Raw genomic sequence first — 24,788 nt, 5'->3', positions numbered from 1 at the left:
ATTGACGTGATTGCTGTTTACAACTCCAGTTCATAAGATGCAGCAGCAGCTTAAAATTCAGACAGGTAATGATAAAACCAGGAAGTCTGCGGTGTGCCGCCCCCTCCGCGATGCCTCAGATGCCAACAGGGAGAGCTCTGCTGCAGTGACCCTCTTGATCTGGTGGGTAAAAAAATGGGATGGGAATCCACCAGTGAGCCCTGCTCTTTCTCTGAGTAGTGCATCAGCCTCCCCATCTCTGTAGGGCTGCTGTCCACCCTCTGCTGCCCTTCTCCATTTCCTCTGAGATACCTTGGTGGGTCTTGCCTGGGTCAGGAGGAAACATCCCAAATTCTTAGTGCCCCCTGGGTGGCTGACTGATGCCTTTTCCCACCCACCTAGAAACCTGGCCAGGGCACAAAACCAGGGGAGATGTGGGCTGGCCCCAGCAAGGAAGGAGATGCGTGTGGTCACATTGCTGGAAGAGGAATGGGGGACACAGCCCCTGGAGACCTCACTGCAGCCATGTGGGAGAGGATTGTATCTCTGGATTGGGGTCCTGAGGCAAGGCTCGGTTTGAGGAGTCGGTCTGCCCTCTCCCACCACCCCGCAGCACATGGGTGGTCTCCTGCGACACAGCTGGATGCAGCTCCCTCCTCATGGCCCACCCATCTGGTGAGCCAGCCAGGACACAACACACACGAGCACCCTCACATCTGTGCACGCACACACACACAGACACACACACATTGATGTTCCTGCTCCCCACATCCACGGTTGCACGCTGAGCAGGCCCCTGATCCCAGCTACACTGATGGAGGTTGGAAAAACACCAGAGGATGGAGGTGACACTGGAGAAGAGGCAGAGCTGTCACCAAGCCAAGGATGCTCTTGTAGGGTCTTCCTGCTGGGATGTAGGGCAGGGTTGGTATCCAGTCAGGGGGCCCACTACAGTTTGTGTTGAAGCCCCCTTTGCTTTTATTTGTCCTTTTTAAAATTCTATTTTTTGTCATCTTTTAATATATATATATATAGCTATAGATACAAAAATAACAGATAGGTTTCTCTAGAGATGGTTTTTGCACCTTTGGGCTTCTAAAAGAAAATATCACAATTACTGCAAACGAAAGGGGAAAAGTGCAGTTTCCCCTCTCCCTATTTTTTTTTAACCTCTCCCTCCCTCTCCTCCCCTGCCTGTCCCACTCCAAATTTCCTTGTGTACCTTGCACATTTTTCCCCTTAGCAGTTTTCTTTCTTTGGAACAAAATGCAAAGGACAAACCCAACAAAACAGCTACAAAAATACACCACGGAGCCCCCCATCCCCTCCACCCATGAGCACACCCTCTGTGCTTGCACAATCCCTTCAAAGCCAGGCTTTTCACCTCAAAACATGTCCCGTGCTCCACGGCTGTTTGATTTTCCCCACCACCAGGGCCAGATTTTCCCGTTTTTCAGCAGTGAATCCCCTTCAAGCCAGAGCTCCGCTGCACTACACCAACAGAAGCGCACAATCGCTGTTTGGCCAATTTACGCTAGACCTGAAGACCTGGCCCACAATTTTTAATGTTTGAAATGGAAGCATGAACAATAAGGAAGTTCCCAGAAACAGGCGAGGCAAGCCCCGGACGCTCTTCCCTTGCTGCTCACCCCGCTTCCCTTCACCCCACCCTGCTTGCCCACCCTCCTTAATTCTGCATAGCACCTCCTTCAGCCCCCATTTGCTCCTTCCTCCTTAGCACTTTCTGAAATTCGTAATCTCTCGGTAAAAAAAATAAATAAATCGATCTCTCTCTATATATGTATATGTATATAACTAAATGGCTGCCAGGCAGCAGTCACCTGGCCGGAGGGTCCCGTCCCTCCCAGCCCCATGGCCTTTTCTAGTCACTGTAGTCTCTGCAGTGATGGTCCAGGTCTTGCCCTCGGGCAGGACTGTTCCCGTATTGCTTGCACTCTCCCACGCCTCTGAGGTACGGTACCAGAGTATTTATTCTATATATATATATATATATATATTTATGTATATATATATATTTATAATTTTTTGTTTGCCTGGTTCTTTCTCCCGCAAATCCTTTGGAATCGCTGCTGGGGAGCAGCTGGCGAAACGCGCTCCCCATACTGGCGGCCGAACGCTCCCCCCCTCGCACCCCAGGGACCCTCATCTGTTCCTCTTGCTGACCCCGTCACCCAGCTCCAGCTCGGACGGCAGCGGGGAGCCGCGCTCCCCTGTCCCCAGTCTGCCAGGGCCGTCCGGCTCCTCTCCTTGCCCGGGCGAGGGGGTGTCCTTGCAGAAGTCCGTCACCCACGAGGGCATGGAGAGGAAGCCCCGGGGGTCAACAGTGTAGAAGGGCTTGGCGTGGTGTGCGGCGGGGCGGCGGGGCGAGGGGCTGGCGTGGAGGCTGCTGGTGCTGCTGCACTTCTTCCCCAGCGTCAGCCCCGGCGGCGGGGGTGAGAAGAGGGAGGTCAGCGAGAGGCTGCTGAGGGTCTCCGAGGGCTCGCTGTTGTTGCCGCCCCCCCGCAGGCTGCTGCCTGCCCCCTCCTCATCCGAGGGGTCCATGGAGTCGTGGTGGGTGCAGCCGGGGCTGGTGCTCCCGCCGCTGCTGTGGCTCCGCTGGTGCCGGCGGATGCTCCGCAGGCTGAAGAGCCCCCGGCCCCGCAAGCTGCGGCGACGGGAGGCCGGGGAGAGGGGGGCCGCCAGGGGTCTTTGGTCGCCGGCGGCTGGTACGGGGCACAGGGCCACCGGGAGGTCCAAGGTGCACTGGGGAGAGTCGCTGAGGTTGAGGCTGTCCTCCAGCGTGGTCTGCAGGCTGCCCGCCGAGCTGCTGCTCCGGCTGTCCAGCGAGGTGTCACTCTCGGGGGCCTAGGGAGCAGCGGGGTGAAAACACACAGAGCTCAGGCAAGAAGAGGGAGAAGACACTTCTTTTATTTACTTTTTTTTTTTTTAATGATTTAGGGTGTGAAGAAATAAATTCATTCCTCTCTCTCTCCCTGCTGTTGAGGATGGCAGCTACTATCCACTTGAAACATGCTACAAGTCTAAATCTACCCTCGTTTAGTTTAAAGCCATTTCTCCTCGTCCTATCACCACCAATCCTTTCATCCACCAGTACTCTCAAGTCCTTCTCTGCAGGGCTGCTCTCTATCCACTCATTGCCCAACCTGTGTTCGTGTTTGGGCTTCCTCCAACCCAGCTGCAGAACCTTGTGCTTGGCCCTGTTGAACTTCACGAGGTTCACACAGGCCCACCTCTCAAGCCTATCGAGGTCCCTCTGGATGGCATCCCTTCCCTCCAGCGTGTCAACTGCACTACTCAGCTCCGTGTTGTCCAATCTCCAAAACCATAGCTATTCAATACAGTTTACCTCACAAAATGAGAAGTTTACCGATTTCTCCTTTACAATGGCTCAGTACTTTTGCCCCAGCGCTATGCCAGCTCCAGAGCTCTCTCTCTTCACGTCTAAACTTCTGCGAGAAGTTCCAATGCTGCAACAATTCAGTGGCCTCAGTTCAAGGCTAAATTTATCCCTGGTGAATTTATACACATGTGTATTGTGCCAACTGTGTCTATCACATAGAACTGGATTACATACAATTTATTTTTTTTAGTTTGTCTGGAATAGTGTCCCTGTACACTTCAAACAGGAATTGTTCATGGAGTATCTTCCAAGAACAATAACAGGGATCTCTGTTGTGCTTTCATCTCTCTGTCTCCTCTGCTCTTCAGAGACACTTGATCTTTCCTCACTGCTTTTATTCTTCTCTTCAGTGAGAAATAGCTGCCTTTTCAGAAAAAGACAGCACCTCTCTGGAATGCAAGATCTAAGTGGGCAGGGGAAAACTGTGAGCTCTGGGACGTGGAGTGTGGATGTGGCATGACAGACTGTGGAGGATGTAGGTGGGGAGAAAGCAGGTGTGTGATCCAGAGTCACGGCGCCTGGAGGGGCCGTGGTGGCTATGCGGCTGCCATCTCCCTGGCTCACGCTGTGGCTGCTGTGCATGCAGGTGTCTGCACTGCACTTGGTCCAGTGGCTCAGGGGCAAGCTAAAATGGGATGTGATTTCGTTCTCATGTGGGGCTAGCTGCAGCTGTCACACTTCTTGTTGATCCAAAGCAGAAGAGCATATAATTTCAGGAGATAGAGCTATGCAATACTCCTTTAGTGTTAAAACATGTCTCCTCCCCAACACTCCTGCACCCTGCAGTCCCCCGTGCTCCTCCAGCAGGCCAGATCCAGGTCACCCAGCCTCTGACCACAGCTGGCCTCTCTCCTTCAGAGAGGAAACGGGATTCCTCACCTGGTGAAGAAGTGAACAGTTCACACTCGGAGATCTCAGTGATGCCCATGAGCCTTGCAGGGAGATCTTAGGAAGGTTGCGTGGACACGAGACCTTCTCAGGCCCTGTCTGGGTGGCAGAGATGGCTGGGTGGAAAAATTCTGCTGGTACAGGTAACAGAGGGCAAGATGTACCTGGAGAATAGGGGCTGGGAGGGACTGACAAAGCACCAAGATAAATGGGGAAGAGAAAACAAACAGAAAAAAAAAAAGAAAAGTTTAAGAGTCCTTCAATTTCATTTGGTGCCTTTTCTGCTGTTACACTGATGGTCCTGCAAGTCCAGTGCATGAAGGGTATTTGGTTACACGCACTCCTGGCCAAGAAGCCTCAGTCTAGTGTTCACACCATGAGTTCCTCTTTCTGCACAACAACCAAAACCTGCCCCAGACCCTGAAGATCTAACACAGCTCAGAGCTGTAAAGCAACAGCCCAGCTTGCCTCTCCTGTTGCTGCTCTTGGAGGGAGAGGCTGAGCCATAAGGCCTCCATTCAACCACGTATCACTGCCAGAGGACTTTCATCCCAGGTCCTGCAAACCAAGGGATGAAGGGAGATAAATAAACTGGTGATTTAGGAAACCTGGGGACCACAGGAGGTCAGAGAGCACTCAGCAGTGGAACGGGAGCACTTTCACAAAGGGCAGACCTGCTGTGTGTTCCCTATGGCTGTATCTGAGGAGCCTGGTCTCAGGGGACACACAGGCAGGTCTGAGGGAGGGTATAAGATATACCAGTTGAAGAAGGAAATGCTCCTCACCTCATTCCTGAGGACTGGCAAACTGAAAGCTAGTTCTCGGTTAGTGTAACCCCACATCAGATTACCTCCATTCCTGGCAGGGGGGAGGCAGGAGAAAGGCAGATGAGCTGCACCAACCCACACTCTCAGCAAACCTGGAAAATGATGAGAGCTGTCCTCACCTTTGGTACCTTCGTGCTTTAGCCAAGACTGGACTGTGTTGAAAGGAGTTTTCTCCATTTCACACAAGTAACTGTCTGGATTTGTAGAGCCATCCGCACTGGATATTGGGAGGAGGCATTCCCCTAAATCTCCTACCCCAGCGGAGTCAGGGCTGTCCTTGCCATCCTGTTGGAAAAAAATAAGTGAAGACAAAGCCTGGTGAAATTTAACAGCAGACAACAGAGTGGATTTATCAAAGCCTCAGGAAGGGCTGACTCTGAAGGTATCTTCAAGTTATCTGAGAGATCCTCAGGTTTCCCTCCCAAATCCCCTATATTTAGGCTTGTTCCAAGGCAGTTACTGAGAGCAGTGAAGAAAACTTTCAAAAATGTACATCCTTTTTTTTTTCTCTTCTATGGAGAATCTCTTGAAAAGTGACCAGCATTTATATTCCTCAGGAGGGACACTCGGATGAATACTGAACACTTCAGAAAAGCAGGCACAGAAATACAGAGTGCAACATGCCCATGACCACCTGGGGCTAACCTTGGTCTCCTTGGGACTCAGCTGAGACGTGCTGCGATTATCTGACTCATCTCCTAGAAGGATGGAAGAGGACTTGTCTGAGTTGAGAGATAATGCTTCCATTTCAGCCAGCTGGACCTGCAGGAAGGGAAAGAAGCTGTCACTGAATGTCTGGAGCCCATATTTCAAGCACTCACACCATTTATGATGGATAAGTAAGAGCCTGTAGACCCGAGATGAATTTTACATTATATTCCTTGGATACATCAGGTACTGCCTAACCCAGACCTGGGCTGGACAGGAGAATCCAATTTTTAAGGAAGCTTGAACGTAAGATCTGCAAGCAGCCCACCGCCAGTCCATGCTCCCCTAGTGCCAGCGTTGCAGAGAGGAGTCCTGAATCCATCCCAGCGATACGGCTGGCACAAGGCCCTGCAAGTAAAGCCAGGCAGAAAAAGGGCTCCCTCAGGCTGATGATAAGGCAGTCTGCTCTGCTAAGGGATGGGGATTGAACCCATCCCTCTGAAGGCGCCAAGGACAGCCCTGCTTAAACATGAAGGTGCTTTCATTCCAGGGATAGTCATGCCTCTTGCAGTCCATGCCAGTATCATGCTTTTCATATACTCTTACCTTCATCACTGAAACCCCACCTCCCTCCATCTTTCCTGCATCTTCTATCTCCCCTCACATCTAGCCTACCCAAGACCTCAGCTAACACCACCCTCCTTCCTGTTCGCCATCCCTAAACTCACCCCTCCAGCCCTAGCATACTCAGATCTCTTGATTTCTGAAACCATTTCTGACTACTGCATCTTTCTTGTCCTTGAGGCTCAGCTCTGCTCCAGTCCCATGCCTGAGCTTGCTTCACCCTTCGGCCTGTTTCATGCCATACATCCCTCCCCCCACCCCCACCCCCCATCCTCTTTCCTCCAAGCTTTTAATTTCCCTCTGCCTGACCTCAGCTCATCCTATAACGCCTGAAAAGTACCTCCTTTTGCTAGTAGCCTAAGCAGCTGCTCTATCCCTCCTGTGCTCAACTTTCTGTTGCTGGTCTCTAGAGTCCCACCAGCAGCACCTGACTCAATAGTTATATTCGGGGTTGTCTCAGTCAGGAGAGCTTGCTTCCTGGGCAGTTATCTTGTCCTCCCCTATGTTTGTGTTTGCAAGAAGTAGACACAGCTTTTGTGCTCTAAGAGCAGGTGGAACATTTGGAGAGATGACTCCTTCGAGCTGGGAGTTTAGTGGCCTGGGCCAATGCCAGAGACTGGAAGTCTCCATCCTTGGATAAGGCACTTTGAATATACAGAAGGGAAAACCTGAGCTGGATTTACATAAAGGGCACAAACAGCATCCACATTTGGGTCGTTATTCTGACATACAAACTTGGTGCCACTCAACCATGAAAAGAGCTCAAAACCAACAACTGCTGCTTGGAGTGCAGACACACCGGAGAACCCACAAGGACATTGTGTCAAGCATACTACACAGCCACCAGTCAGCAACTGCTTGTGTATAGAAACACCGCCCTCATCTAGTCCCACTTAATGTGCATACTCATCCATTACTCGCCTAAGTGCTTGTTACACCAGAACAGCCTTACAGCTGTGCTCGTAGAGACGTGACTGTGAAATCTGATAACATCTGCGACTACCTTCTCCGACCATAAAAAAAAAGGGTTTTAAACAAAAGCCAGAATCGTCTGTTCTTCACTGAACCACTTGCTCACAAATTCTCATCACCTTGGGATCCTCAAAAAAAGCATAATCAACAAAGTCACGAGTAGATAAACTGCACATGCAAAACACTGTTCATGGCTGCTCACTGACAAACCCCTGCCACTGGCTAGCTAAGCTATCAGCCAACAATATACAGATGTCTAACAGTCAACCAGCCCAAAAATGAAAGGATAGAGATGAAATGAGAGTAGGTTAATCATATGAAAGAAAAAAAAAAAAAAAAAAAAAAGTAATGTTTTCCTGTTTTGTTCTTATAATTTCCATTACTGGAGAATATTTAAAAATATTCTGACTAAAGACGAAGGGACAAAAAAGTAAAATAAATGTGGGGATGAGGGGGTGAGTACAATCTATAAAAAATGCTTGGGGTGTCAACCACAGGCACTGAACCACGCACCTCAGAAAATTACTAGTTGCATATATAAGCTATCTATAAAACAGAGCCATGATTAGGAAAATCCTTAATCGTCCAAAGAATTAGTTTGAAAATCAGATGCCAAGAGTTTGACTTGTAATGATGCTGACACTCAACACAGTAGAAAGCTTAGCACATAATAATAACTTTGAGCCAGTGTTAAGTGTTGTGTTTATCTGCTTTGCTCAGTATCTTCCTGGATTAAACCACAACTGAAATGGGAGCAAACATTTTTGTCTGATATGTGATTGTTTTCACAAGGGCAGAGTTAAGGGTGATTTGGTGTGCAGCAAGCAGAGTGTTTTGTTCAAAGGCACATGTGCTGGAAAGGACTAGATAAAAACTGCTCTGCCTGTATAAACTGCTGTTGTTTCTGAGACGGTATAAATCTTTGTGTACAATATAGAGCTAGTACTAACGTACAACTCTGGTTATGTTGGTACACCTTAGTACACTCTAATTAATGACTATGTATATTGTTATGTGCATTGATGGTGTTAGTGCTGGATTCAAACTTAGCCGTGGCAGTGTGCAGTAATTTGCTGTTGGAATTTCCTCATTGTTTTTCCTGCTATAAAATATGAAGAGAAGGTCAGAAATAAAAGATCTACATTTCATTATTAAAGATATTCCTGTGGATATAGATAATTTCTTTCCAATTCCACATTTTAGAGGTACTGAAATATCAATTTAGAAAAATAATTTATGGCTCTATAATGGCCATTAGAAAATATGGTCTAAGAATAATTATTTGGTGGTGATCATTCTGTTAAACTCTTTGCTGCGGCTGTGGGTTGCACTTGAAGATTTTGCTGTCTAGTTTCCTTGCTGGGCAGGTGAGAAAATCTGTTGCTGTTGTCTTTATTCCCAGCAGGCAGGGTACTGAATACTATCTGGAAGGTTTTCAAATGCACCAAACTAGTTGCAAATTACTTGATTTGGGGGTAATCCTTCCGGAACGCTTTAGAAGACCTGATTTTTCTGAGAAGGCTGAGAACTGACTACTGAATATAAGGACTTATGTAAGGTGCTGGAAAGTACAGTGACTTGAAAACTAGTTATTTGGCTGTATTAATGCAGTATCCATGGGTGAAGTGTTGCAGCACTGAGAAACCGCAGCAATTTTCTCATTCTGGTATTTTCAAAGGGAAGCTATTGGGACAAGTAGGCAGATGAAAGACAGAAAAAAATTAAAGCATCAGAACTAGGGGTCCAAAGCTAAATGAAATATTGTTGTCTTCAAATTTGGATAGAGTAATCTGCCAATGAGAGCTCTCTTCCCAACTTTCCTGGTTTCTTTAAAGGCAATAACAACATATCAAGCTACGGTGAAGGAGATGGTGAAGATTGCTACTGATGACAGATGAGACAAGATACTGACAAGTCTAACCATGATCACAGTACTTAAATATAAAAAAATGATTTCAGAAAGAAAAATAATTCTGCTTCTCACCTAACTTCTCCCAGGCTACTTTGCTCCTGAAGTTTTACAACATTAAAAGACTAATTGCTTACAAAGTGGTTTTCCAAAGCATGTATGAACTTCAGGAGCACAAGTCTAAGCCACTGGATGTCCTGCTCTTAGCAACAACCCATTTGTCAGCTAACAGGCTCTACCTTTGAAAATAGACTCTAAAACTTTCTCAGTGGGCCCATCTTTATTTAGTTTTTGCTCAAACTAATTAACCAGTTTTCATCACAGACCAATCCTTGCTCACAGACAGTGACTCAGTTCAACAAGGCATGTAAACATGTGCTTAACTCACCGATCTCAACAGGGAATAAGCAAGCACGTGCTTCAAATGAAGTCAAAACATGTGCTTAAATTGAATTGTCCCCAAGTGCTGTTATTGGGGTTCAAACCTTCCAGTCCTTTGTACATGAGCTTGAACCTCTGCTCTTCTTGCAGAACTGAACACAACACTGCCTTCACAGTCATTCCTCTACATCTCGTTCCATCCCTCCTGACCTCCATCCTGGCACATCTCAGCTTTCTGCCACCTCAGGCATCCCCCCATGACTAAGGAGGGCAGGCTCGTACCAGAGGCAGTATCAGCAACACGTGACAGGTGGAAAACACAGTCCAAGCTCTCTGTCTACACAATCTACAGCTAAGAGCACACGCTGGACGACCTGCGGGCATGTGTGTGTGGGTGTGCAGGTCTTGGGGGGACAGTCCCCTCACGCATCCTCGTACGCAGGTTACCTCTTGCTTGTCATGGTTACACTTCTCGCACATGGCCGGCGAGGAGTAATGATGGAAGACGGAGCCCGATAGGTTATCGATGATCATTAACTCCCCGTCGAAGGAGTCCTTAATAATTAAAGAGACACTGTCCAGCCATAAGTTCTCCTAGGGGACAAGAAAGGGGGGAGGATGGGAGAAATCATTTTAAGAATGCCGAGTTTTTTGCTTCAAAGTTTCTTGTGAATTTGGGGCTGGGTTCTCCACCCTGACTCATCTGGAGCAGTACCTCGTTCTGCAGGTACCTGCACAGGATCACTGGGGGAGCATTTGCTCCTTAGGGTGTGTAAAGGTGCAGAAGTCCAATGCAAAAAAAAAAAAAAAAAAAAAAAGAAGGATGGACTGTCTTCAATCACTTCAGTGCACCACGGCACTGCTTGTGCCTCCCTTCCAGCTCTGCTGGCATGCCTCACTCTTGATCTGCCATTTCTCCTGCTCTCTTTTCCTGAGTTTCCCTCTCAAATTCCTCCTAACACATCTTCAGCTGATCTGCTCCATCCCTCTTCTGCTGGCCTTCAGGATCCTACACCACGATGCCAAAACTTCCAGGCAGCGCTACAGGACCCATTGCTGTTACCTCCTTTTCCCTGCACAATGCTACCAACTCAGCTGTCTACTGCTGAAAGCAAACCCCTCACCCTGAGGTGGAAGAGTCTGCCTGCTGCTGCTAAGCCTTCAGTTGTCTAGGCTGCCTGGCTTCTCCCCAAAGCCGCTTGCTGCAGTCTGGTCGGTAAACTCAAAGGTGTACCCACCTGTGCCGGAGAGTAGCATCTCATGCACAGCCGTCCTTCAGGATCTGTTCTCCCACCACTGCCTCCTGTTCCTGCTCCTGCTCCTTTTCCCTGCCCTGAATTCGGAGAACCTGACTTGCGGGAGCACAGCCCATGCGAAAATTCCAGCTCAATCTCAGCATCCATCTCCGCATCCTCCTGGGCTTCCTTGTTGCTGTCATCCAGATGTTTCATGAGCACAGCTACCACCACATTGATGAGGACAAACTGGGCTGTGAGCACAAAGCTGACAAAGTACAGTGGGGAGATGAACTGCAGGTTGCTGAGGCAGCTCCGGTCATCGTGGCTGCAGTCACGTAAGGTATCCTTGAGGGGAAGTTGGGATTGGGAGAGAATGATGGAAGGAAGGAAGGACTAAAGTAAGAATACAAGCTTGGCTGCTCTATCAAAAAATACTGATGCCACTGGAAAGAACAGAGCCAACATTTCCATCACCCCACACCCTTTAGAATCACTAAGTCCCCCAAGAATCAAGGACATTATCTGGCCACAGGACACAACTTGTACTCTCTGCTTCAAAGCAAATGTGCCCAAAGGTGTACAGAACAAACTCCTTACAGACCACTGCATGATGCTGCCACTGTAGCCCCATGTGTGTGAACTGATGCTGTCTGGTATTTCTGTCTCTCATCAGGCTCAAAAGCACCACATGTATTCAAAGAACTCATCTTCCCCTCTCTTCCCATCCTTTGAAGGAAGGAAGGATTAATTCGGATTGCTCTGGTAACTCTGTAGACGGCTGCCATGTAAAATTCATTACTTTTAACTTCAGTAATGGGCCTTATGACAGCAGATATTCTCTCTTAGCTGGGATGGCCTTCTTGCTCCTTCCAAGGCCAATCTGCACTTCTCCCAGCCAGATGGCTGTAGGACCAGATGAGCCCAGGATCTAAGTTACCATGTTGAGGTGGGAGATTCTGGCCAGAGCTGGGACTTGACCTAGCGACTCAGCTCCTGGGCTTCTCTCCCTTTTCCAACCAAAGCACTGCTGAACTGAGAACAGGTCAGAATTTCTCCTTCCCCATAGCAGGGACACCCACGCCACTGAGGCCCAGTTACCTTCATGATCCCGTTCCAATTGTCACCTGTGGACACCTGGAACAGCGTGAGGAAAGCCATCCCGAAGTTCTCAAAGGTGGCGTGACGGCTCATGCCCTCACAGGGGTTCTCGTCATTACACACTGAAAGGAAGGGGATCACAGCTATCAGTGGAGGACACACTGCCCACCCTGAGATCAACAGCAGGAGCTAGGGAAGGACACTTCAGGCTCCTCGCAACCTGGACGTCTCAGCTAATGGCCTCAGCACCCTGTCCGACAGCAGGCTGTTGCCCAACAGTTGGCTGTCAACCAGCAATACAGCAAAATCACTGATAGCAATGTAACTCAGTTGCTTTGGGGGATCCTTCCAACAATGCCACTGGGCTGCCTTTCTTTTTGATCGATATTCCATGGCAAGAGATACAAATAACCTTTTCTGAGTTCTTTTCTGTAACCTTAAAGCAGTATCAAGGAAGGCAGTGCAGAAAAAAGAAAAGTTTAGGAATGAAAGAGAAACCAAAAATTGTTTTTATTCTTTTAGGCTGTTAGAACAATAAAATTTTAGAGGGGAAACTCCGCTTATATCAAGTATGCAAAAAGGAGAATAAAGGACACCAAATAATTCAGCCCTGTTATTGAATGAGTACCGAGCTTGAGAAACCTCATTTTCCCAGCGGGTCTGCAGCTCACACTGGAGCACGAGCTGATTGAGACTTACCTAGTTTTCCAAAGAGCTCCACTCCTAGAGCAGCGTAGATGAAAAAGAGCAGCATGAAAAGCAGTCCAAGGTTCCCCACCTGAAAGCAAACCGCATGGTCAGCCTATCCCAAAGCCTACCTCATCCGAACAGGTGAGTGTGGATCATACCCAGACTGTTTTTTGTCTCTCATAGTCAGAAGAGAAGAGCAGCAAATTGCCAGCGTACAAGTGCAACCAAATGATTATGCAGCACACGGGAAATCACTAGTGATGGCACCATCCATGCTACAACAGCCACCAGCAGACTCAAAGGATGCTCTGTTCCTAGCTGCCTCTACTATAGCACAAACTCTGGCCAGGGCTGACTGAAGTGTACAATTTCTGGGCCAAGTGAAGGCAGGCATGTTGGAGCAGGGGCACAAAGAAACGAACCCAGTTTGGCTGCGTGAGGGCCAAACTATGTTTTACAGCACAAAGCCATGTGCTGCAGTGTTCTGTGCCCCTCCAAGCTGCCTAAATCCCCTGAGGTTATGCTTTTTGAAGCATGACAACAGGGCTCTAAAGGAATGTGGGTGTAGGTACCCCAGCTCCTGCAATGAACCATCCACAGGCAGAGGGCTGATCAGGGCTTGTGGAGGCAGGTGGGAATGAAGATGGGTGAAGAGGCACTGTTAAAATGCAAAGAGAGGAGAGGAGGGGAAAAGACTATGAAAAAGCTACAGAGGGGCTTTTGTATCCTGTAAATAACAGGGCAAAGTCTGATTTTGGGGCTTCTAGCAGTTGCTGTTTAGAAATCCCACAATGGGAGGATTTCTGCTTCATGGCACACAAAGGCAGCAGTGTCACTAGCAACGTGTGCAGTGCCCTCAATGCTTCTGCCCCCACGTCCTCACTCTCCCAAATCACTGCTCTACTTCAGAACCTCGTGCATCCCAGCGTGTGGGGCATATGGATTATATATGGGAAGCGGAAGGGGGCTTGGAATATGCAGGCTGAACAGCAGCAGAAAACACCAGTAATGGTTACCACACCATTGGTGGAGCAAGGGGAGGGAGGGATGAGTTAAGGACCTGGTATTCGGGTGTTTTTGAAAAACTGAATTCCAATGCTTGTGAGGGCTTGTGGTCACTGGGCCTTTGTTAGGATCATCTACTTCAGGGGCCTAATTTAGTCATTGCAACTGCTGTGACATCCAAATTCAGAAGAGAAATGAATGATTCAGCCCACCCACTCCACTGGGCTGCCAGAACCTGGCTCCCTACAAATGCAGTGGAAGGAATTATTTCTGATGACTAAATTGGACACCATAGTTAATGCTCTGAACACACACCTCTATCGGGCATTAAAAGAAGAGAAGCTAATAAAATTTAGCTAAGGGCTATATTTCCAAGGGGCTCTGAAAATTAAAGCTCTATTCACTATTTAGAATTGTTGCTGTGTAACAAAGAAAGGAAGAGAACTGAAACAGGACAACTGGAGAAGCCTTATATGCCATTAGCAAGCCAAAATCCCTGATGTGAATCTGTGCTCTAGGAACATAAAGAGAAAGGTCGAGAGGAGGAAAAAGCGCAAGGGAAAGGACAGCTTATTTTAAACTGCTTCTTTTGGCAAAGCCAATAAATCTTGGAGAATAATATTACAGATAATTCAATTGTCCCCTGAAGACTCAGTGTGTAAAATATGGAGACTAAATTCAATTTTTAACAGTGAAACTGGGGGATTTTAGCCCCGCTTTGAGAGCAGATTTTGACGCGACTTTAACTATGGAGTGATTTTTGATCCCTCTGTTATATAACTTTATTAAGTGAAGCCAAGCCATTATAGGGGGAAGCAACAGCCGGTCAATAGCAAGTGGATTGATCATAGACTTTGATGCTGGAAGGATTAAGCACTGCTTGTTATTACCTTCCAGGGAATACCTAGAAGCCAGACCTTTAGATATCTGCTTGTGAAGGTACTGTGGCAGATACTAACGACCTCCAAACGACAGATCATCTCAGTTAGCAAAGGGTCTGTGGGCGAGTGTGAAAGAGAAAAGAAAGAATTTGTAAAGAATGGAAGAATATGCTTGTGGTTTGTGGCTAAGACCAGCGAGCTGGGTTTGAATTAAAGTCCCGGCTGTGTTCTTTGCCATCCTGAGCAAATAACTTCACTGCCCAATGACTCAGTTTCTCCATCTGCATTGCAGAGATATGAACATTTCCTCTTCTCCTATTTATTTACAGTATTTTGGGGGTAGAAGTCCAGTCTCACCATTTAAGTGCAAATATACTGCAGAGTCCTCTTACCAAGGGCTTCTAGACCCTACTTCAGCCAGCTCGTCATATCAGTGTGCGTTTATCTGGGCTGCAGAATAAACATGTAACAGACATGCAGATCTGGAGACCTGCTCCACTTCAGATCCTTGCCTGAGCAAATTACTTGTGGCTACTAGAACGGAGAAGAGCAAGGTGCAGAGGGGCTGCACTGAACCAGCCTGGGGCAGCAGAGCCAGAGCTAATATATTTCAGTGGCCCAAAGCTACAAGAACACCCTTAATCTCCCATTCTTCACGTTGTTCAATGTACCTCAGCCCCAAAGTATCCTCAATGACAAAGGATATTATTATGTATCCTATATATGAATTATATAATTATTAATATATAAAATTTTAAATTATTACTGCTTAATAAAAAAAAAAAAAAAAAAAACACAGAAGATCAGACAGAGCTCGGGATCCAGGGAAGATCACAGCATTTCCCCCTGGCTTTTGTGCCATGAGATTCCCCTAATTCAGACTGACATCATTTCTTGTCACTAACATCGGAAGTAAATTCCTTGTGTAGCTACTCATGCTGTTTTCAGATTGATTCCCAGCTCTGCATCACTCACCAGGACTGGCATATTAGCTGATAAATCAACTGACAAATGCCCATGCATTTTGATATCATCCAAGATAGCTGCCTGCTCGGGGCCTGCCAGGGGAACGACTGATGTATGATCAGTAGAGCGACTTGGTGCCATTACTCCTTGCTTAACAATTCTCTCTTGAGGATCCGAAAGGAAGGGGACCAGTCTCCCAGGCTGCTCATCCATCACGGAGGATCCTCTCAGTAGGCTCGGTGCCTGTGTAAAGCACCGTGTCAGCATCTCTATTCGGGAACAGCTGCCGCTCACAGCTCATGAAATCCTTCTGTCTAGCTGTCTTGTGGTAGACACTTAACTGCCGGCTGCGTGAGCCACAACAGAGCGCGTCACTGCTTCTCATACATGAGAGGCTCAGAAACGTGAAGGGATCCAGGAGGAGAAAGGAAGAAATGAAAGTAGGGAGGGGGAGGCACTGGCTAAGAAAAGGAGTGACAGGAATGTGAGTGAGAGAGGGGAACATGCAGGGAAGGGTGAGAGGGACAGAGATACAAAGACCTGCTTTCCTCTTGAAATGGCTGCCAGTCACTCTCCCCTTCTTACAGAGAGAGAAGAGAGGAGCTGGGGACTAGCCATGAGTGGAAGACACTAGCTAGACATGATGGGAAGAAACCTGCCCTTTCCCAAGAATCAAGAATTCATTCAACAACTAGAGAACAGAGATGCAAGGTGAGCTGTATCCCCATGACTGACTTGAAAATTTGGGCAGTGTTTTCAGGCAGTTGCCTGCACAACACAGTCAATACCACTTTTGAGACATGCAGAGAAGTGACCCTTTGGAAAAAAGGAGCAGAAAATGAGAGTCTTGGGGGAAGTTTATGTGTTTTACCTGTGGCAGGGCTTGAACAACTGTATCCAGGAGTGCTCGCATTCCTGTGGCCATCTTCAGTAGCTTCAGGACTGCCATAACAAGCACAAAACTGTCTCTCAGACACTCAGAAGGTCCATTATTTTATGTAACTTACTAATGTCAGTAGCACAAGACAGATGTTGATTTCCCCTTGCCCTAGAAAAATTGGATTGTCCCTTGTGTCCCCATTTTCCCTTTTCCCATAGGTCACCTATGCCTTTTTGGTCCTTCACCTCCTGTTAAAGCCACTTCATCTAAATGCCTGGCTTAAAGAAACCAGAAAACCTTAGCCTCTAGGCTGTCCTTTCCATTCTCTGCCTCCCTTCCAGCCTCTACAGCCACTGATTGAGGAGTCACTGCACTAGGTCCCACTCCATGGCCACCTACACCCCTGCCTCCAGCCAGTGTCTTTCTCACCCCGGGCAATGCGCAGCACCCTCATGATCCGGATGATAGTGGGGTTAATTGGGAGAGCAGCATTGATTTCAATCTCTTCCAGTGTGATGCCCATGACAGACAGCAACACAATGGCCAGATCTAGCTGGTTCCACCTTAAGAAGAAAAAACAAAGAGTTAGGGAAGACAGAATTTTTCCACTTCCCTGAAAAAGAAAGTGAATTGTTTCCACTTTAACCTAAACATTCCTTTACGTATTAATCCAAGGCCCTGCTCTGAGTCAGCCTACATAGGCTTTTGCAGACAAACAGAGATTCACTTTGCACACATCCCGAGCAGCCAGAGGCAAGCCAGCCTGATCTGAAAGCATGGAGCTGTGTTACTATGGTGCTATGCTTTGACTAATGGGCTCAGCTTTTTATGGCCTTACTACCTCGAATCAGCTTCATTATATACGTTCTGCTTCAGCATGCTCCCAGTTTGCCTCAAGGGCAGGAAAAAAAATGGCAGTTTCTGAGCCCACCTCCTTTGCTTTCTAGCCTGACTAGTAGATGCCAGCCAAGAAACAGTTCTTGGACAATTCTTATTATTGCCTAGGCATTGCGGCTCTGCTGTGCAGAACTGAAAGGCATTCTGCTCCTGCCTCACACTCTAGATAGGGATCCATCCTCAAAACCTCCACCCGAAGCCCAGCTGTCCCACAGCCACATTTGACAGAGCCCTCTGCTCACCTGTCTTTGAAGAATCGCCGCAGACCAAATGCCACCAGCTTGAGAACTGCCTCCAACACAAAGACAGTGGTGAACAGGTAGTTGCAGTACTTAAGAGCTGTCTCCAGGGACTGCCGGCAGAAAGAAAGGGTGAAATAATTGAGGCAAGAGCAGTATCAAGCACGTAACCTGTGGGAGATTCTTCTGAGCACCAGGAATTTGAGAGTAGATGGGGAAGCTGCCCCATGCCTCCTACTTACTAAAACATAGAGGCCACTTTCTAAGAACAACCATCAGCTAGCCCCTCTGCCCCATGTTGTTCTGGGGATCAGTTATTGCTCCTTTCTCTTGTACTTCTTGGTATAAGAGGGAGGAGGCTGCTGCAAGGAGAGTCCACTAAGTACTATCAGCCTGCTCCTCTGCCAATAGCCCATGCCATCATGTTAATGACACTGGCATAGCTATGGACCAAGAGTGAGGCAAGAAGGTTACTTTGGTTGTGGATAAAAGCCATATCTCTGATGGGAGGAAATCCTTCCATGCCTTGACCTCTGGGACAGGTATGTGTCACCTCTCAGATGTGGACTTCTGGTTGGTCATTGTGCTGCCCCTTCGCCACCACCAAGGGTCAATGGGATCAGTGGGCAGCACTTGGTGGCACCTCATACTGGAAGCATTCAAAGCACTTTGGCAGGATTCATTATCAGAGCCTGACAACATGGCTGTACCAGTGTTAGAGGGGAAGGAGCTGAGGAGTAAGAAAGACTGACCTGTTCTGATATGAGCAAAGGCCTGACACAAGGGTGACAAGTAAGGACTGTGAGTTCCTGCAGAGTAAAACTGGGTACCACCAGGAGCAAGATAAAAGGTGGGCAGCTGGGCAAGATGGGTGAGAAACAGAGGACGGTGGCAGCAGATTTGAATGATAAGAGACAGATTCAGCTCCTCATCAAAGCCTGAGATACCTTGAACAGCATCTGCTCAGATGACACAACTGTTATCTAAACCAACAATCTCCTCAAAAATAAACTGAAATGCCACTGAGCAGATATCATAATGAATGCTTTGTCTGCACACAGAGGCAGAAAGCTCCTCTGATATATGCAGCTTTTTTTTTTTTTCCCATCAGAGACATCTAGAGCTTTTCCAGGAACTGAGAGGTGTCTGGTCTTCTACAGCCTAAGTATAAGACTTCTTTGGCCTTCAGAGCCCTTTGCTGGGAATCACTCCCTGCAGCTGAGAGAGGCCCTGCTCAGTGCTTTACGCCTTCACCTTCTCTTACAGAAAACAGGTGGCTGAGTGGAGAGCTCCTCTCCTGTGAGAGCCAATCCAGTCCCCACAGTTCAGGCCATACGACAGGAGAATTGGTCTGACATTTGGAAATATGATGCAAAGCCTGAAGCTCCCTGGACACTGCAGCTTCCACCATTCTTCTTGTTGGGATCCAGGGGAACATATAAAGCAGGCTAGGCAGCTAAATTTGGGTGACCCATATAAACCCTTAATAATAAAAAGCACAGAGACCTAATTGCACAAAGCGTTCTAGTGGACAAACTCTTGCTTATATGCATTATTTCTATTGAGTTCAGGGTGAGTAGGGGCTGCCTTTCGGGGTACACACCAAACTTACCAAACTCCTCAAGTGTTCCTGCTTACTACATTAACTCTTGCCAAACTTTAACAATATTTTTAGAGACACTCGTGTCCTCTTCTCGTAGACAGAGAAACATAGTAAAATAGCATAATTACTAGAGACAGGACTTATCTCCATGATATCACTCACCACAGGTTGGTTGTAGTGCTCCAAGGACATGGTGACCACGTTGAGGCAGATGATGAAAGTGATGAAGATGTCCAGATAGTGGCTGGTGCAGACCGAATGGATAAGGAGGCGTATGGGGCAGTAGGTAGCATAGTACGGCAAACGCTGCGCTTCTTCAGTGGAAAGAGGGAGATGGGGAGAGTTAGCAGGAAATTGGAAGAAAGAAAGAGATGGGTAAGAAACATTGACGAGTGAGCAGGTTTAAATGTGGTGATGGGCTGACAGACAAGGGGATGAAGGCAGAAGAGAGAAAGAACAGAAAAGGATAGATAAAAAATAGGGGCCATAGGAAGGAGAAAAATGAAATGCAAAAAAGAGGAAAGTAGAAGTGGGGTGAAAAATAAATAGAATAAAGAAAAGGAAAGGAATGCTTAAACGAAAATCTGTCAGTCTATGTTTGTGGGAATGGTGCTAAATCAGCATTTCATGCCTCGACAAATTAAGATCACAAATGATAAAAGGGAGCAGATGGTTCCAGGAGAGGCCCCAGGGTGTCACAGGAGAGAGGAAAAAAATGGAGCACGGGAAGGGAAAGCATGCCCATGGGCTGTGAATGGAAGAAAACCATCAGTCTGGGGTAGTAGGGAAGATATCCAGGGGCAAGTATGCTTTTGCAATTTTTGCTTAAAAGTAATACAGAAGAGGACAGGAACACCAGGATGAGGGGTTGCTTCATCCTAGCGGGTCTGGGACCCCAAGGAGTGACACTACAACACTGATGAAAAGAGCCAAGAACAAAACACAAGAATCTTCCTCTTTTTTTTCCCTCTCCCTTTTCTTTAAATTTTGGGTTAAACACAATAGCCTGCCCAGGTCTTCCCCCTAACACCAGCTGGAGATGCAGGAAGCCCAGGAGGTCTACTGATGTGCGCATATCTTATGTTGACAGTGCGTGCCAGCATGTGCACAAGTACTTTTTGGTACATGGTATTTCCCCATGGCTTCCCTGACACCCCAGCTTCCCTACAGACCTCATAAACCACCCTCTCTCCCCCAGACCGCCCCGGCGTGGTGTGTAGCGACGTGGCAATGGCACGGGGAGGAAGGCTCAGAGCACGGCCACAAGCGATGCATTTCAGAGACCGGCCCGTCAAGAAAGAAAAAGAAGAGGAGAAGGTTTTTGTCAGAAAACCTTGGCCTACGAACCGACCAAACACTTAGGCTGTGCCTTACTCCTTCTCTTCTTCTCCAGGCGCCGCAGGCGCTTCTCCTCCCGCCGGCGTGCCTCCTCGGCCTCCTGGTGCTGCCGGCACTTGTGGAAGTTCTCCACCACCACCCCCACAAACATGTTGAGCACAAAGAAGCTGACGATGAGGAGGAAGGAGATGAAGTAGAGGAGCATCCAGGGGTTGTTGTTGGTGACCGGCTGGAGGAAGGAGGAGAAGAGAGAGGCAGTGGTCAAGTGGGTGGTGGTATAGAAACGATAGGGGTGGGAGCCACTGTGGTGATTAGATACTGGGGAGGGGGACATGATCATGAAAATGAGGGGAATGGGCTGGGAAAAGCTGGGGCTGTATGCAGGGCAAATTGTGATTGGCTGACCGGATTTTGGCATCAGTTGGTGAAAATATAGCTTGCATTGATGGAGTGGGTGAGAGTGAAGGGCAAGGGCCCACCTGTACAGTCACCCACAGTTCAGACACAACCCCATCCACAGAGTAGGTGCAACCCCAATACATGGTAAAAGAGTCCAGGCACTGGAAACACCTTTGGCTCAAGGGCCAGTAGAGACCGCATTTACACACCACCAGGAACAGCTGGCAGACCCAGACAGAAATGTCATTCAGGCTCAGAGAAGAAAGGAGGCCCTGCCTTTACTGGATCTCCTGACAAAGCAGATACAAAGCCAACAGTGGTGCATCTTGTGTGGAGTTTCAGAGGTAAATGGAGCATCATCCCCAAGGTTCAGGCCTGTGGCAAGTGCCTACACTAGCACTATCAAGGTCATTGCCTTAGCAGCAAAGGAATAGCACTACAGTGGGCAGGAGCCCAACAGTCCCTGCTTATGGGGTATTAAAGCAACCATCTGTGGGAGCCAGCATGCCCAGAAATGCACGTGGCTTTGTTGCTCTGTTGTTACGAATAAAGACCTGCCGTGTGATCTGAACTGGTTGGAGGGTGAGAATTACCACAGACACCCACTGCACAGCCACAGCTGCACTTCCCCACGTTGACTTGGCACAGCTTTGGCCCAAAGGATTCAGCAGGGACTCCTGGTTTGAGGGAGGTGTTCAAAGCAGGATGTTACAGCAAGCTCCCACCAAAAGGAAAAGTCAAGACCAGGGAAAGTCAAAAAGGTCCTTTTGCAAAGAATTCTTTATACCTGCTGGTCTACAGCCACAGCATCTAGTCCATTATACATAATATTGACCCAGCCATCCTTGGAAGCCAGAACAAAGAGAGACATCAGGGCCTGCAACAGAAAAAGCAAAACAGATGTGAAGCAGGTGCATCTGGCAAGCTGGGAAAAAAAAAAAAAGAAAAAGCATGGTTTATGCTCTAGCACACAGAGTGTTGAAATACTCTTCCTGCCTGCTTCTCTACACACATCAAAACCTGCTCCTTTCTCTGTCAAGGAGGGGCAAGGGGGACAGGAAGCCAGACCCACCAGAAGAGACAGGTCATGAAGAACATCTGTTTCACAGCAGGAGGGAAAAAGAAAATCAAGCTCTCTGCTGCCACTCTTTTTCTTTCCCCTACAACCTGTGAGCATCATAATGATACCAAAACATGAGTGACAGACTCTCTACGTGGATACCCACACCAAATAACTGCTCTTCCTGGCACTGGCATCAGGCTTTTTAGGCACTAGACATCTGTGCTCCAGGAATAGGTACTTATAGGAGGAGACAAACCCTGAGCTGAGTTCCCATCAGAGCTGGGTTGCAGGCACACTCACCTGTCCCAGGTTATCAAAGTTGTACTTGTGGTGCACCCACTTGTAGTTGGCAGCCACGCAGTCGGATCGGTTGGTGATGTTCCTGATGTCGACCCCCAGGCAGTGGTAGAACTTGCCTTTGAAGAGCTGTGAGAGAGGAGCAGCACCATCAGCACCTTTTGTACCAGGGTCCCCGACATGCTCCCTGGGATGTACAGAAGCTCCTGAGATGGCAGGGGGGCTGCAGGGCTCTCTCTGGCTATAAACCAGGTGGGTGGCACAGGAGAGGAATGGGTGAACACCGGCACATTGTGCAGCCCTGGCTGATGTACTGGTAAGGAGCCAGGGCCACGCTTGTAAACTCAAATCTGGCTTTTCAGCCTCCTGTACTGCCCCAGACCAGCACTGACTGTAAGTCCTCACTATCTGATAGCTGTTAGGGCAGTCTTTTGGGACCCAGTTAGAACCACTGGCCCAAAAGGAAAAAAAAAAATCTTCTATACAGCCACTGAGACCAATCTCTCCTCCCTGCCTCCCAGTTAGCTGATGGGGAAAAAAAGATCTCATCTGAGGGTAAAGAACCAGAAGAAACATCCCCTGCTTCTTAGATACTTTTTTTTTTTTCTCCTGCAAATCTGCACTGCTGTGTCTCTTCTGCCCAGGGCTCCTTTCCCCATATGGAAGGTACTGGATTGTGCATTTGTACAGATGCATCAGAGCAGACTAAGTATAGCGCATTCCCTGAGATGGAAGTAACGCCCACGCCCTTGCTCCTCTGCAATGCAACTGCCGAAAATAAAGAGGATTAAATAAAAAAATAAAAGGAGGTTGTGGGTGGACTTCGGGCTGGGAGTGAGGGGGAGGAACAGAGCTGACTGGAGGCAGGGTTTGTGCAAGCAGGTATGGAGCTGCTCGCCCTTGCTGCGTGGCACGGATGTGCCCAGTGAGCCAGCCCTGGGCTGTCCCTGTAACACTGACCCAAACCCTGATCCAACTCCTGCCATGCATGCACGAGCATTAACTCCCGTCTCGCACATCCAGCAACACTTGCACTTGCTGAGCAGCTGGCTGCCCTTGCCAAAGGCCACGGGGACATTTCAGTGGGAGAAAGCTAGCAGAGGTGGGAAGCTACGGAAGGTTTCCTGGCTTGCCGGCCCCTCCTGCTCTGTCAGGGGCATAAGGGCCATTTGAGGGCAATACCAGCCCTACCTGCACACCCAGGATCCCAAAGATGATGAAGAAAGCACAGCAGATGAGGACAATGTTTCCTATGGGCTTGAGGGAAGAAATGAGCGTCTCCACCACCAGCTTCAGGCCAGGGGCTCGGCTGATGACTCTGGAAGGGAAGGAAAGGGAAGGGTGACAGAGGGACAGAGCAGAGATGTTCAACCCCAGCTGAGTACTTTCAGCAGAAGTGGGCCCCTGCTCTCCCTGTGCAGTGACTTGTCAGTGGGGAACACTCCTACCAGGGCCAAAAAGCCTCTTTTGTCCCATGGTTTGGTTGTCTGATGAGGTATCTCCAGGGCAAAGCCATATGGCTAAGGGGAACCTCCCTCTGTTTAGTGGCTTATCTAAGATGACACTTTGACCAGTAACAGCGGGGTCTGACTCTGGGACCCTTCCTGGGGGTCCAGTGGGAAGGGGAAGCAGAGTAGGACACGGTGGGGCTCTGACCGGAGGGGCCGTAAGGTGCGCAGCAGCCGGAGGACCCGCAGCACCCCAAGGATTTTGGCACCACCAGCAGAAGCTACCGAGACCACAATGTCGATGAGGGACACAAAGACCAAGAAGCCATCCAGGATGTTCCAGCTGCTGCGGAGATAAGCCTGATCGCCAAAATACAGGCCTAGAGAAACCACCTGCAAGAGAGGGGAGACGGGTAAATGGCTCCTTCGTGTTGCCTGACAGAGGGCATCCACCGAGAGAGAGGAAGGATGGACAATGGCTATCAACTCCATGAACTCCATATGATCCTTCCTAAGGAAGCAGCGAGGATCCATTCTGCACCCCACAATCAATCTCATCACCTTTTTCTTTTGGCTGGAAGGATATGAAGGAAAATGTCCTTGGTGAAAGTGGTGGTACATAACTCTAGAAACAACCACAATGCTTTGGAGTAGCATTTCACCACGTTTGCTTTCTCACCTCTCTTCTGCCTCCCTGAGCAACAGGACTTGGGAACATTTAGAAAACTTTTCCCTTCCATACCACAGATCTGGGGCAAGGGTCCCAGTCCAGACATCACCTTGGTTTTAGCAGGTAAAATGGGGCACCAAAACCCATCCTCTGGCTCCTACGGGAGTGGTTTGATTCACAGCAGTTCTCAACACCAGCATGTGCTACAGACATCACTGGCCCTGAGGGAGAACTGAACACTCTAAAAATCATGGCAGTAATTTAGAAACAAATTTTAGGAGGTTTAGCTTCAGGCATCCAGTTTTGAGACTCTCTTTACACAGCTTTGAGACTCTTTCCTCAACACGAGAGGATTAACAAGACTTCTCTATTGTTGCAAAGACACCTATTGAATAATTATCTCGGCTCAGAACAATTCGTTAATATC

At 48.3% G+C, this 24,788-nt stretch overlaps 1 protein-coding gene across 4 annotated transcripts in view; it reads right to left on the bottom strand.

Moving 5' to 3' along the window:
- Positions 1-1,001: 1,001 nt before the first annotated feature.
- CACNA1I (calcium voltage-gated channel subunit alpha1 I) overlaps positions 1,002-24,788 on the bottom strand; it is a 142,432-nt gene continuing 118,645 nt past the window's right edge. Inside the window, exons 20-36 of one of the 4 annotated variants that reach the window (XM_068666731.1) lie at positions 23,900-24,084; positions 23,435-23,561; positions 22,247-22,372; positions 21,671-21,760; positions 20,494-20,713; positions 19,309-19,460; positions 17,547-17,656; positions 16,837-16,970; positions 16,399-16,469; positions 12,685-12,763; positions 11,986-12,107; positions 10,888-11,232; positions 10,097-10,243; positions 5,761-5,877; positions 5,235-5,400; positions 4,280-4,476; positions 1,002-2,844 (exon numbers count right to left, since the gene is read on the bottom strand). In XM_068666731.1, the coding sequence (XP_068522832.1) occupies positions 2,143-2,844; positions 4,280-4,476; positions 5,235-5,400; positions 5,761-5,877; positions 10,097-10,243; positions 10,888-11,232; positions 11,986-12,107; positions 12,685-12,763; positions 16,399-16,469; positions 16,837-16,970; positions 17,547-17,656; positions 19,309-19,460; positions 20,494-20,713; positions 21,671-21,760; positions 22,247-22,372; positions 23,435-23,561; positions 23,900-24,084 (3,090 nt within the window). In that variant the 3' untranslated portion in view covers positions 1,002-2,142. The remainder of the gene's footprint in view (positions 2,845-4,279; positions 4,477-5,234; positions 5,401-5,760; positions 5,878-10,096; positions 10,244-10,887; positions 11,233-11,985; positions 12,108-12,684; positions 12,764-16,398; positions 16,470-16,836; positions 16,971-17,546; positions 17,657-19,308; positions 19,461-20,493; positions 20,714-21,670; positions 21,761-22,246; positions 22,373-23,434; positions 23,562-23,899; positions 24,085-24,788) is intronic. The other 3 variants (XM_068666739.1, XM_068666746.1, XM_068666755.1) reach the window with 3 other exon arrangements.

The sequence above is a fragment of the Anas acuta genome, chromosome 1 (assembly GCF_963932015.1).
Source record: "Anas acuta chromosome 1, bAnaAcu1.1, whole genome shotgun sequence".
Taxonomy (NCBI): domain Eukaryota; kingdom Metazoa; phylum Chordata; class Aves; order Anseriformes; family Anatidae; genus Anas; species Anas acuta.
The sequence above is the reverse complement of the archived record's forward strand: the minus strand, read 5'-3'. Positions and strand labels throughout refer to the sequence as shown.